Source organism: Lemur catta, chromosome 6 (assembly GCF_020740605.2).
Source record: "Lemur catta isolate mLemCat1 chromosome 6, mLemCat1.pri, whole genome shotgun sequence".
Lineage (NCBI taxonomy): Eukaryota > Metazoa > Chordata > Mammalia > Primates > Lemuridae > Lemur > Lemur catta.
The window spans coordinates 56731198-56745127 of NC_059133.1; the positions used below are offsets into that span (position 1 = coordinate 56731198).

Here is a 13930-nt window from a genome sequence, read left to right on the forward strand (position 1 = left end):
CATCAAATTGGTATTAACTGACTTAACTGACCAACACTTAAGTGCACATATAGTAGTAACATTCATCGGGTGTCAGGCAGTGGGGGGGGGAGGGGATGGGTATATTCCCACCTAATGGGTGCAGTGCACACCGTCTGAGGGATGGACATGCTTGAAGTTCTGACTCGGGTGGGGAAAAGGCAATACATGGAATCTAAACATTTGTACCCCTGTAATATGCTGAAATAAAAAAAAGACAGCAAAAGGCATCAGAGCTAGTGAGTTCTCTATCTACAGACCTGCACCGGCTCTCACTTAATGATAAATGTTCACACTGTGCCATATGTTCAGGATACTTTCTGTGGTGCCTTTCCTGTCACCCAATAGAGCTGCTGATGGCTCTCCCTCACCCTTTCCTTTCACTCCTCATTGGTCTCTCTACTCTTAATCCATTGCTTCCCTCTTCCCCTTTTCTCTAACTCTCCAAAAATGGGATATCAGAGGAAGAGAAACAGAGCACCCTCGCCCTAAATAAACCAACTCTGGAGTGACAGCAGATTTTAAAATCTGGATTTCTAGGCAGCGGAGAGTCCTTAAATATTAGCAATTGTTCTCATCAGCTTTGTTATATAATGGGTTTTGTTTTCCTGTGGTCTTGTTCCCCCAACAGAAGCCTAAGTGTCCCCTAGGAAAGGGGACTGTGCACCAAGGAGGTACACACACCCCTCCTGAGTCACTCTCAGCAGCCACCACACCTTTGTTTCCCCCATCTTCAGAACTCTCACTCACAGGTTCTGCAGTTGGTCAGCTTTGGCGTGGTGCCTTGATTTCAGCTCAAAGAACATCACAGGTACAAATAGTTTATACAGACTTTATTTTTCACCCGCTGAGGCGAGCACACACAAGTCTGGGCAGGTAGTGAGTCCATGAGATGCAATGTCACAACTACCTGCCCTGGTTCATGGACACAGACCGTGAGACTTGGTGGTGAGGGACAGGGGTCTTTTTCCTACCACAAATTGCTACGGGATTATCACAATGACACATTTGTTCTCAGATCTATCTACACCATGGAGTGTGGAGAGGGTACATTTCTTACACTAAAAATATATACTTTGGAATCTCTAAAACAAAAATATCTCTATCTCTACATGAGACCTACTAGAAAGAACATAGAAAACAAGGGAAATGTACCAGCACCTCGAGTTGTCCCCTTCCGTGGGAAGGTTGCTCTTCTCTCCACCTGACACCATTAACTTGGAAGGGAAGCCGAATCTAACCAATCAGACAGACAGATACCAATAAACAAGAGAGAGGTTTATGATCCTGGAGGAGTGAATATGGCCGAAAGGAAGAAGGAGGAGGATTTTGGCCTCTTTTACAAAAGGAGTAATTGCACATTGAATCTGGTGCTTCTGTTTCCAACATTATTGCACATGTGAAAAACCTGCATGTCGAAGTCAATTGCAAACCTGCTAAGAGAAGCCCAAGCTCTGCTGATTTCTGCTGGTTTAGAAAAATGCCGTGGGTGGGTTCTCTCTGTCAGGAAATATTAATGCCATCAACTAGAAAAAAAAAGTTCTCTATTCTCTAATGCTGAAAGTGGGTTAGGTTTAAGAAAAAATGCTATTCCTTTTCTCTCCCTAAGGATTAGAAACAACTCCATCCCCTCTGAGCACAGAATCTCCTAAAAGAATTATGCCTATGGATGAATCATTCTGCTATCTGAATTTTCCTATTGAAAAGCTTCACATAACACTTCTTTCCTCTTTTCACACTTCAAGCAATAATACAGTTACTTTACATCTCTTTTGGTTATGAGAATTACCCTCCTTTCTGATAAATGTTAACTGAGTCAACTGTTCATTCTCTATAATTAATGTTAAGAGACCAAGGGCACCAAGAATCATAAAGGAGAGATTTAGTAGAAAAATCACTTCTATTTGGCTTTGAAATATCCTTTTCTGTTTACACTGAAACATGGGTGAGCCTGAGGGCTTGAGAATTCGTAGTCCCTCACCCTAAATAAGGAAAATAACCATAAACTCCCCTTTCTGAGAAGCCCCAGAACTGTCCAACCTCACAGCTCTCACCACCCCCAACGGGTGGTGGTTTTAGGACCTCTGACCAAGAACTTCTTCCCTCCAAGAACTTGAAAGACTGAGGAAAAAGCAGAAAAGAGAGGAGTAAAGGATGCTTGAAAAAGCTGAGATGGTGAAGGAGAGAGGAACTTGGATGATGTCTCATGTGGCCATCCAGGGCCTGCCCGAAGGATTTCTGCCTAATGGGGGGCCCAACAGCCACAACCAAAAGACAGTCAGGGACTGAGAACATTCACTGCAGGGATTCTGGATGCCCTGCTAGCATGTGGCTTGGAAACCTGAGAAGTTTGAGCAGGGTGCAGTAACAAACTGGCAAAGATGACTGTTTAAAAGTCCTAGAAAGAGGTGCTGATTCCCTTGCAAAAGAAATTTAGAAAAGCTGATAAAGTGGCAGACAGAATATATTGATAGTGTTTCTGATGCTAGTAGAAAAGAAAGCCGGGGGCCTGGGTCGAGGCTGCTTCTATACTTCAGGAAAACTTGAAACTCAGAACAGGGACACTGAAATCAACAGAGAAGATGCTGGGAGAATTACTGATTCCTCTACGAAGAGGGAAGTCTAGAGAGTTGAGTGAGTAGAAAATAAAGTAGGACTAGGAACTGTCTTTTTTGGGTGACCAGAAACCACAGATTGCCCAAACCAGAGACTTCTTGAAGGTCAAAGCTATCATAGCCTGAAATATCAACCAAGCCTGGGACTTAGGACATACCAGGTTTTTATAATATCAAACATTTTTGACTAAGGTAAAAGCCAATCCCATCTCAGACAAAGAGAAATAATGTCTATTCACACTGTCTTTTGGAAATATATGGTTCACTACTCCTCTACCTGAAAGGCAAGTTCCTACAAATAAGGAGATGAGGCTAGGAATTGTATGTGGTAAAGACCAGATCTCTTGATAACCCTGTCTTCAGAAGCTGGAAATAATATCTAGCCACAAAGAGCCAATGTGTTTTATGTAACCAAATGTATTTGGCAATTTCACAGCCTATTTCTGATGATCTTTATCTTCTCTCCAGACCTACCCTTCCATAACAGTCATGGCCAGGAAGTAACCTACCCACTTAGAAACTCCAGTTCTTTTCCCTTAGAACTAAGATTCCACTCATCGTCACTTTCTTAAATCCCTAACCTTCCTCCCTTCCCATGTCTACACCACCAGCCTATCAGGGCATTGGACCTGCCAACACTTACATTGTTCCTGAAATCTCCTCTTGTCATAAAAGAGGTAGACCACTTCTCTGGCCCAAGCAAATGTGGGCACAGAAATCACCTCACTACCTGCCTTGCTTTCCACCTCTAAATCCGTTTCTCCTTCATGTTGAGCTTAAACACTTTTTTCTAAAGACTAATCTGCCTGTATTTATCCTCAAGCTGTTCTATCAGAGAAGTCTAAGATGGGAACCCCCTAGATGAGAGAATGACCATATTTTTGGATGTCCCCACAACTAGGTGCACAAAGGCTAACAGTAGCTATGAAATCTTGTGGCTACTCTCTCATTTGTTGAAACACATACATGCAAACACACATACACATGCACTGCTGCTGCTTCACCTTTACTCCCAGTTTCCTACCCCAAACACTGCCCATCTTCACTCTGCCACCACGGCCACCAGCCACAGACCTAAGCAAGGAAGCAGCCGGGACTGGGGTGGAGTGTTTGGTGGGATTTGGGAAAGAGGAGAGATTAAGAGTAGGTAATGGTTGCTACCACTGAGAAAATAGCCAGCAGAAATGAGGCTGGCTATTGTTTGAGAAAAACCTAATGGCCTAAAAGCGCTGGCAACACCTTCCAAAGTAGCTAATGTTCCTAAGGTGCAGTGACCTGGCAGGGTCTGGCTTGGGAAAGACCCAAAGGTGCACACAGGGCCCTGTAACTGCACTGCACAGTTCACAAAGGCAGGTCTCCTCCCCTCAAGCAGCCTGGTGTACACAAGGCAACACAAGACATCAGTGTATTAAAAGAGGCATTTTTTCTGAGTGATATTGTCACCTGGTTTTGTTACAGTCCTTACAGCTGTGCTGAGGGTAGGGAAAGAGGTAAAATAGTCACCAACCTCCCTATACAGAGGATGGCAGGAAAAGATGGGAGGGGCAAGATGGAGCAAGAAAGGGAGGATGTTCTCCAGGAACAAAGAAGATGAAAAAGGCAAGCTCAAGGGAGCAGCTAGAGAGGGCAGGGAGAAGTCAGCAAGAGAGCTTCTCCCATTGTTAGGGCTGCCTTCTAAGTTTTCCAAATTAGGTAGGTAAATGAGTACAGATATTACATTTGTCCTAAGGTGATAAAATGTGAAGCTTTGGCTCACAAAGATTTTAATGCCCATATAGTTCAAAGAAGCATATCCAATCCTGTCTGCACCACATGAAAGGAAGCCAAGGCTTTCCCTAAGACAGCCTTGTGAGTAGAAATCAGACAAACCAGGAACGATACCCACAATGCAGAAGGATGTCATTTTAATATTTGAAAGCAGTGTGACGTTCAGCCAGTAGGCACTGGTACAACCACACATACTGCTTGTTTACAGCGGGCATCCGTTCTGAGTGGTTGGTGTCTGTCCTGTACCAGTTGTTAAATATTTTGAAAATCATCTCTGTATTAAAATAATTGTGGCCCTAAGAGATAGGGAAATGAAAGAAACACAGGATTCTTCAACATCGAAGGTCTTTAGAGTAAGGCTAGAATACATTAATATATTTAAGAGTTTAAGGAATGTAGAATTCAATAAAGTGATGTAGCCAGCTCTTCACCTATGAAAGGAAGATACACCAGGGGAACTTCCCACAGTACAAAGATTTTTCAGGATGGAAAACTAGTATGGTCAGATTCCCTAGGTGCCAATGGGCTAGGTAGTCACATTCTGTGCACAAAGGAAGGAAAGATCTATACACACTGGATCCCAAACCCTTGACATTCATTGCATTATAGAAGAGGAGAGAAAAACTATAAGTGTAGTTTTAAATGAAACACCAAAATTAATTTCACCACTTACAGTTCATTTCCCAGTGTGGCTTTTTACATCTGAGAGCCAGAACATTGGCCAACCAAAAGAAATCCATGGTAATGAAGAAGCCACATGGCTGAAGGTGGTTTTGGTCCATTGAACTGATGATGGTTCACTACTAAGGCAGCTAAGGAGATAGTACATAAGCACTTGGATCTCACCAGGATGGAACCAGAATGTATCCTCAAGAGACAGCAGCAAGACATCACATAGTCCCACAAAATGGCCAATAAAAACACGATATCCCCCTTTCTACTCACAAACAACTGTATCAAATCTCTCCCAGATATCTATTATAGAAAGCAGACACTATGACAAATCTTCAGGCCAGGAAGTCCTTCCTGGTTCCTGGCCTCTAAAGTAATTCCTTCTGTTGCAATTTAAGCTCATTCTCTTACTCTATCCTCAAGGAAAACCTAGAGAAGCTGCTCAACCTCACTTATCATTATTGATTTTCCCCTGAGCCTTTTCCTATCTTAAACAACTCCACTGTCCCTCGTAGCCCTTGTATCAACCAAGATTCTCTCTGAGTTATGCAGGCCGCTGCTAGGGAGTGATGAAGAGGCAGCCAGGTTAGAGGCATCTTCCTGGCTGTGGCGGTTGGCACTACCAGTGTCCCGATTGCTGACCCTCCTGGTAGCAGACCTCCTGACAACCTCTGGGTGTGACCAGCATCCCCCAGGGTAGGCAATCAAACCAAGGCCCAGGGCTGCCCAGGGGCCTGCAGCTACTAACAGGACTGGAGAGCCTTCCCTTTCCTCTCTGTGCCCCTCCTGCTCCCACACCCCACCCTTTAGGAAGAGGGACCTCACTGAAGGAATCCTCAGTGGCAGAATGGACCCACATGACTCGGCAGGCCAGCAGAGAGTTCAGAGAAAATGTCTGGAAAATGGGAAGCTAGGTCTTCAGTGGTGGCAGTTCTGAAGAGAAAAAGAAGGAAGAGGAGGAGAAGAGCCAATAGGAGGTGGTCTTCTGCTTCCACATTCACATCTGATGACTGGCTGCTGGTATGGGGGGTAGCTGGATGCCCTCCAATGCACATCAAGAATAACTGAATGCTTCAGCATGGCTTTGAGATGACCAAGGACAAGGCTGGTCTTGCTTCTTCTCTGAGAGACTCGCCATTTTCTCTGTAACCAGAACTTCCCTGAGGCACCTCATGGCCCAAATCTTCCATCCCAGCAAAGACTTAGTTGAACAGACTGAATAAAAGTGTTACAATTAGACAAAAAGGGAACACATGATTCATTCCTGCTTTTAACACAATACTTTGAAGATGTCACCACAATTTGGATCTGGCTATATTTTAAGTTCATTTACAAGTAGACTAGTTCTTAACTAAAAATAACCACGTGCGTTATACATTTCGACAGCTGCCTGGATTTTCCTCCGAAGGAAACAAGATTCTATATTTCACTCACATTCAGCACAGATCTATTTTAGCCCATTCGATGAAGAGCTAAACCATCACTCCCACCCGCTGGTGGCTGTGACTTTTCCAAGCACTTCATTTCTCCTCAGAGCAGCCTCAGGAGTGAGGCAGTTAGTTGTTATTATCCCCATCTCACTGCCGAGCAAACTGAGAGCCAGAAACTGAGGTCTGCCAAGTTATCTGTGGAATTAACAGCAGGACAGGTCTCCTGATTCCCAGCTTTCTTTTATAATAATGAGAAAAGTTGACTTTAATGAGCTCTCAGATTTTTTCCCTTCAGGTATTTGACTACTTAAACTTAGATGGTGTTTGGACTAAATTATTCAAGTAATTCGGGCACGTAGCCTACCTCAATGCAGGCACAGATGCCTCAAGTCCTTACATTTTCTTCATTAACCTGATTAAAATTGAGCTATGCCATTAGCAAATGATATACAGAATTTAGTTTACAAAATAAGAAAACAGTTACAATTTAAGATTTCAAAATCTTTACTTGGCAATAATTCTCATTATGGAACAAGTAAGAGAATGTATCAATGCTTTCAATGCTATCTGAATGTTTTAGCAGTTTTCCAGTTTGCAGTTTCCAGGTTGCAGTAGCCAGAGAGATGCCCTTTAGATTTTGAAATGAGAATTAGAAAGAAGATTAAGGGAACTAAATAGGTAAAGCAAATTTACATCCCAAAATAATTCTATCCTGACTTTGGACCTGTGTAAATGGGCTGCTCAAAACAGCCTGTCTATTCAAATATTTAGAAAACATTTTTACTTTTCTTAATTTTATAGCTATTTTGATGGGGTTAGTGGCAGTCCTAGAAGTGCTACTTTATTAGATAAATTCAATTTCACAACTAAAATAGATTTTACCTTCAACATTGTCATTTTCAAAAGCCAGAAATAAATAAAAATAAGAAGTTATAATTCTCTTTACCTCTTTTCCTTTGTATTTCCAGGATTCATACTGAGAGCTTTCCAGACCGTGGTTTTAGGCATTTCATCAGATATATTAATCTCAGAGGGGTCACATCTGAAATCAATGCTTAGGACAGTGAATATCACAGACATGCAAGTAAAATACATATCTTGGTCTATAATGACCACCACCCCATCAGGAGGGAAAAGATTGGGTCTGAGGGAGCCCAGCCGACAGTTCTCAGGAGCTCTGGGAACCAGGTGGAGTCTGGTCATTCTTCTGCAGCCACTGAGGTCGGAAAGGCAAGAGGCAAGGTGGCCCGTGAGGTGGTACGCAAGGCTGGGCTGGTGTGCCAGGTGGCAGCAAGTCCCGCCCCCACAACTCTGCACTCCTCCAAAGGGCCACTGGAGATGTGATGACTATGGTGCCAACAGCGTAGCATCAGGAGCTACCACTTACTGAGTGCTCGCTGTATGCCGGGCACTCTTCATCCATTTTCCCACTTATGTGGCCAGATCTCTTCCATTTGTAGTTCACAAAGGACTTTCATAATACATTATCTTAACTATCACAGCAACAGAGATTATTAACGTTTGCATTTTGAAGATGCAGAAACCAAAGCTCACAGGGCTTAGTGACCATCTCCTTGAACCTTGTCCTTGGTCTCCTAGAGCCCCAGAGTACTGTGAAGTTTTCTGCAAGTGAGATGGTCTCCTAAAATGCCAAGACAGGAGGCAGCATCCTGCTCCTACTTTGCCGCCAGATAATCCAAAGCCTATGGCTCCTTCTGTAACAACTTGTAGAAAATTTATTAAGGACCAAAGAAAAAGACTTTCCCAATTTCCCCTGCAGAATAAACCACACCCAACTCAATGGTTGAGCAGTAAATTCTTCAGGATCTAGAGTACCCAGATCCCCTGCTCTCCTCCTTCTCTGCCCCCCTCAACCTCTGTGCTCTTTCAGCCTGTGTGTACCTCTTCCAGTGCAGAAACAAGACACCAGGAGCAAAACCACAAATGGACAAATTTAGTTTCCTGTGATTTGTGGTGAGCAAAAGGTTTGATAGAGAAAGAGGCTAAAGTCACCAGCAGAAGTAAGGAATTTTTGTGATCTGAGTTCAGTTCCCCCTTGGCTCCCAGGACTACAGATGCCACAAGCCAGGCTAAAATAAACTGTCTCTGCCTATCCCCAAAGGCTTGCCCAAGCATGGGAATTTCATGCTCTCAAGGCTGAGAACTTTCTGAGAATAAAGACCATATCCTACTCATTGTTGGAAGGTGGCAAAGAAAGGCAGAAGGAGCACTGGTTTGAGGACTAGACAGACTAGGGTTTGTATCTTAATCTTTCTATTTAGCAGTATTGTAACCTTGGGCAAATTACCTAAAATCCTGTAGGCCTCAGTTTCCTCACTTGTACAAATGTGGATAGTGAGACTTGTATCAGAGAACCGTTGTACAGAGTAACTGAGAGCACATAAATAAACCTTCCAGCACAATCCTGGCCCAGAGGAGGCACTCAGCACTTGGGCTCCCTCCCTCCTCCTCTCCTTGTGACTCCCAGCACCTGGTGTAGTGCCTGGCACACACAAGGCACTCAATAAACAATGAAATGGAAAAGGTGTTTTCACAGGGGGAAACTTGGAGGCTCTTTTTACCAGCAGGTGCCCTTGTGACACCACCTCTATCACAAAGCCAGACGTTTATAGAATAATCCAAACTGTAAAGTCCTTAGTGTTTTGGGAGTTTTACCTGAAACTGTTGTTCTTTCCAGGACTACTTAGTAACTTCCTGCTCTCTAAGGGGAACTTGTCTGCCCCCATTTCTAACATTTTCTCAGCCTCCTACAAGAAAAGGAAACATTATTATATCTTAGACCAAGTAAGATCACAAGTCTCCACCAGCCCATTCTTCTACCACTGTGATTTCTACCTAATTTCTTCTCACATTTATTATAAAAGCATATAATTAGGTTCTTTCATAGATTTGACTCATCACAAAATGAGATACAACCAGATATTTGTATATGTGGAATATTATTGGGAAAAGAAAAAAGAACCTGAACCTGAGTAAGCCTAGAGTTGATGACCAATTTACTGGAAATACAGGGGACAGAGAACATGTTAAATGACACCAAGGGACACATTTAGCAAAATTCAAATGGTGGGAAACCCTAGAGGTCAAAAACGAGCTTCTTCAATTAAAAAAAAAAAATGGGAAGAGAACCCCTAAAGAGATTTAAGAAAGATATCAACCAATTGTAATATATGGCCCTTCTTCGAATTCTAATTCAAATAAATAAATTATTAAAAATAATAAGAAGGCAACTGAGGAAATATGAATGCTGACTTTTCTTTCTACTTTTGTATGTTTGAAATAATCTGTAATAAAATGTTTTCTTAAAAAATAATCCCGCTAATTTAAAGAAAATAATTACGGAGAAAAATACAAAGATGTTTAAAGTAGTATAAGTAATAATAAAACCTAAAACAACTAAAAATCTTAACAAAGGAAGAATATTTAAATTAAATATTTAAATTAAATAATACAATAGACTATTATACATCTATTAATACAATAAATATGATTATATAGATACATAGAAACATAAAATTGTTTTACGAAATCAAGTTGAGGGAAAAAATTAGAATATATACATACTATATATAAATATAGATGTATACACACAAATATACAATTATTACAGTTACATGAAAACTATATTAAGGATTTGAAAAGAACATAAAGAAATGAACATGAATGGAGGATGCTGAGGTGGTAAAATTTTTGGTGTTAAGTCTTCATCTTTTTAATTTCATTTAGCTTTTAAAATAATTTTATAAAGTAACACATGTATTAAGAAATACATGCTTATTTCAGAAATTTTGGAAAGTAAGGAGTATAACATCTACCAGCCACCTTGAATTTAACATCCAAAAGAAATCTCTTGATTTTCCCCCAAACCTGCTGTTCTTTGGTCTTCCTCATCTTATTAAATAGCTCAACCATTCATCCCATTGTTCAGTCCAAAAATCTATGAGTGCTTAACTCCTCTCTTTCACCCATGCCCACCATCCCTTAGCAAAAACCTGGCAGCTCTAATTCTGCCACTTTCAGCACCTCTACCTTAGTCTCAGCCACCAACACCTCTTGCCTCAACTGTTGCCGCAGCCTCCTGACTAGTCTCCCAGCTACCACTCGGACCTTCCAGCCTCCTGGCTTTTTCCGGGTTCCTGGAGCACACCAAGTTCTTTCCTTTTTCAAGACTTTTGCATTCTCTATACCTCTGGCCTGGAATGTTCTTACTCCCAGATATTCTCATGATTTGCCCCTCACTTTATTCAGGTCTCTGCTCAGATGTCTCCTCAGAGGAGTCATCTCTAATTACCTAAATAAAGTAACTCCTTCATCTGTTACCTTCTTAAAACATATCACTACCTAAAATTTTACATATATATAAAATACATTTTACATATATATAAAATTATACATATAAATGTAAAATTACAGCACTATAATCAAGTAAACAAATATATACTTGTTTGCTTGTTTATAGTGTCTCCCCCATGAGATATAAGCTCCATGAGGTCAGGGACTCTGTCCTCTATACCACTGTGTCGGGAACCATGAGAACAGAATAAGCATTCAATAAATATTGAGGAAGGAAGATAATTAATTAATTAACGTATAATCTTACCACCCAGAGAGACATACAGAACTACAACAAACATTTTGGTCTATTTTCTTCCAATCTTTTTCTAATGTGTGTGTATATGTATATGCACATATATGTAATATGTATGTATCAATTAATATACTTTTTAATGAAAATAGAGATTCTTACTGTATGTTCCATTTTATATTCTCTATATTTTTCACATAAAATGTCATAAACATGTCCATGTATCATTAAGTATTCTTTAAAATTTGATTTTTTAGCTGTTGCACAATATTCTATTTTTATATATAATTTTCTTCTTTTGCAGTTGCTGTTTTGGATAACACCATAATTCAAATCTTTTGTCCACATTGCTGATTATATCCTTGGGATAATTTAAAAATTAGAGTTGCCGGGCCAAAGGGCATATACACTTTTAAGACTCTATAATTAAACTGTTCTCTAAAGAGATTTATGCAACTTATACTACCATTTTTAGTACATGAGAAGACCATTTCAATTACAGTCTTGTCAACACTGATTCTTTTTATCTTTTTAAAAATCTTTGCCAATTTGGTAAGTGAAAAATGTACTGTCCTTGTTTAAATTTCCATTTCTTTGATTTTTAGTGAGAATGAATTTTTTGTCGTAAGGTAATTGGCCATTTGTATTTCTTCTTTTATAAATTATCCATTTCCATTGTTCATTTTTATTCCATTATTGTTTTTATTAATTTGTAAGAATTATTTGAATAGTAAGAGTATTAACACATAATCTCAACCTGTCTGTTATTTTAAAATTTTGTTTATAGACTTTTGGAAAGCTTCACATTTTATATAGTATATTCCAAAAATGTTCCTTTAAAGTTTTCTTCCATTGCTTTTATATTTATAATTGCTACAGCTTATTTAGTAATACAACATTCTTAAAATTCAAGATATTAGGGGAAAAAATCTTTTAAAATGCATTTTGAAGGACACAATTTTGGGCACTAACTGTATTTGGAAACACTTCTCAGCTCATTCATATCTTGGTCTGGTATTTTCATTTCGCTACACATTCTTTCTTTACAGGTATAAGCCACTGATTAAGGGTCCACTCTGTAGATGACAAGGTGCCAAGTGCTAAGGGAAATGAAGGACAGAAAGTCCTATGCAAGTTATCTTTGCATGATGCCAACTGTAGTTGCACCATCTGCAATTAAATACATAACAAATACCTTAGGAAATAATGGGTTCTATATACTTGTTAAATTAGACCTTTTGGAAGAACATGACCCATTGGATCTGATAATAAGAGCAGATTCTATGTTCACATTCTAGGTGTGAACCTGGTGAATAAACTGTAGACAAAACAAAGGAAAAATCACTGGTTATCATCCAAAAATGAAGGACAGACAGGAGCAAGAATCCTTAATCCATTCTCAGCTGAGAACGTCTTTGGGGTAATCTTCCCAGCTCCTAAATATAATAACCCTTGGGATTCTAGACATGCTGAATTTTCATGTGACCCTATGTTCTGTAATTTGAGGCCCCAAAGTGTACAGTTAGTACAAGGATTATGACCTCTTCCTCCTTGGCCTTCTTTTTGGCATCATCCAACTTCTTCTTTTTGCTTTCTGGCATGAGATCATCTAACCAGCTCAACTCTCGCTTAGAGAAGCAGAGATCCATGACTTTCCTGACAAAGACCAAGGCTAAAACCTGAAAAAAAATAAAGAAAGTGAGTTAAAGGGACTAATTTCCTTCCTGGAGTTGAAAGCAAAGTCTTAATTTCACAGCAGACTAGGACATTGCAAGCAAAATCAAACTCATAATAATCATAATAGTTGTCATTTATTGAATGTTCTTTGTGCCAGATACCCAGGTGTTTTACACACAATATTTTAACTATCATTATAAGAACTCTACAACTTAGAGAGCAACTAATTTAATTCCCTCATCGAAAAAAGAAACCCCTCGTCTGCAGATGATGGCTCATGGGCAGCAGGAAGGGCTCACGGGCAGCAGTCGGTGGAAAGCCTCTGCAGGGCTCAGCCATGGTGGGGCCAGCCACACCCAGCCCAAGCCTGCTTCACCAGCAAGTGGATGGTGGGACCCTGGAGGACTGTCTTTATTCGCTGCTGCTTTGCCTGTACCTTCTCCCCTTCCCCCAATTCTTGCTTTATCCTGCATTGTGCATCTCTAGTGGTTTTTGTCTCTGTCCTCTGGCCTGGTCTGACACTCACTTTATAGATGAGGAAACTGAGGCCCAGAGAGAGTAAGTGACTTGCTAAAATCTGACAGCTAATTTCCCCAATGGAGACAGGTCCAGCATGTCTCAACTGCTGCTCCACTTTCTTTCCACGAGGGCCATTTTAGCGAAAGGGGAACCCATAATAACCAAGAAGGACCTGCCTCAGTTGACTGGTGTTCACCAACTAGACAAGGAATGAGGCAAATCTGGCTTATTAAATTCAACCACATTTCTATCTAATTTTAATGACTACTTTCCTAATAAATCCAAAATTGATAGGATTCCTTCCAGGAGTTCCCAGGAATTTTCTATTTCTTTAACCAAACACTCAACCTCTGAACGTAACACACAAATGCAGAGGCTTATATGCATTCTGACAAAACTGAGAAAACCCACCAGGACCGTGTGGATCTAGGGGATTTAAAAAAAATTAAAAATAGAATTACCATACAATCCAGCAATTCCACTATTGGTATATACCCAAAAGAACTGAAAGCAGGGACACAAACAGATATTTGTACACCCATAATCACAGCAGCATTATTCACAATAGCCAAAAGGTGAATGTAACCCAAGTGCCCATAGACAGATGAATGGGTAAATAAAATGTG

The 13930-nt window shown here is 40.4% G+C and overlaps 1 protein-coding gene across 1 annotated transcript in view; it reads right to left on the reverse strand.

The window, feature by feature from the left end:
• Positions 1-4508: 4508 nt before the first annotated feature.
• The window catches only part of SLC4A8 (solute carrier family 4 member 8), a 69163-nt gene continuing 59741 nt past the window's right edge, over positions 4509-13930 (reverse strand). Inside the window, exons 22-25 of the mRNA XM_045554883.1 lie at positions 12650-12787; positions 9179-9270; positions 7449-7544; positions 4509-6287 (exon numbers count right to left, since the gene is read on the reverse strand). Of these exons, the coding sequence (XP_045410839.1) occupies positions 6275-6287; positions 7449-7544; positions 9179-9270; positions 12650-12787 (339 nt within the window). The 3' untranslated portion in view covers positions 4509-6274. The remainder of the gene's footprint in view (positions 6288-7448; positions 7545-9178; positions 9271-12649; positions 12788-13930) is intronic.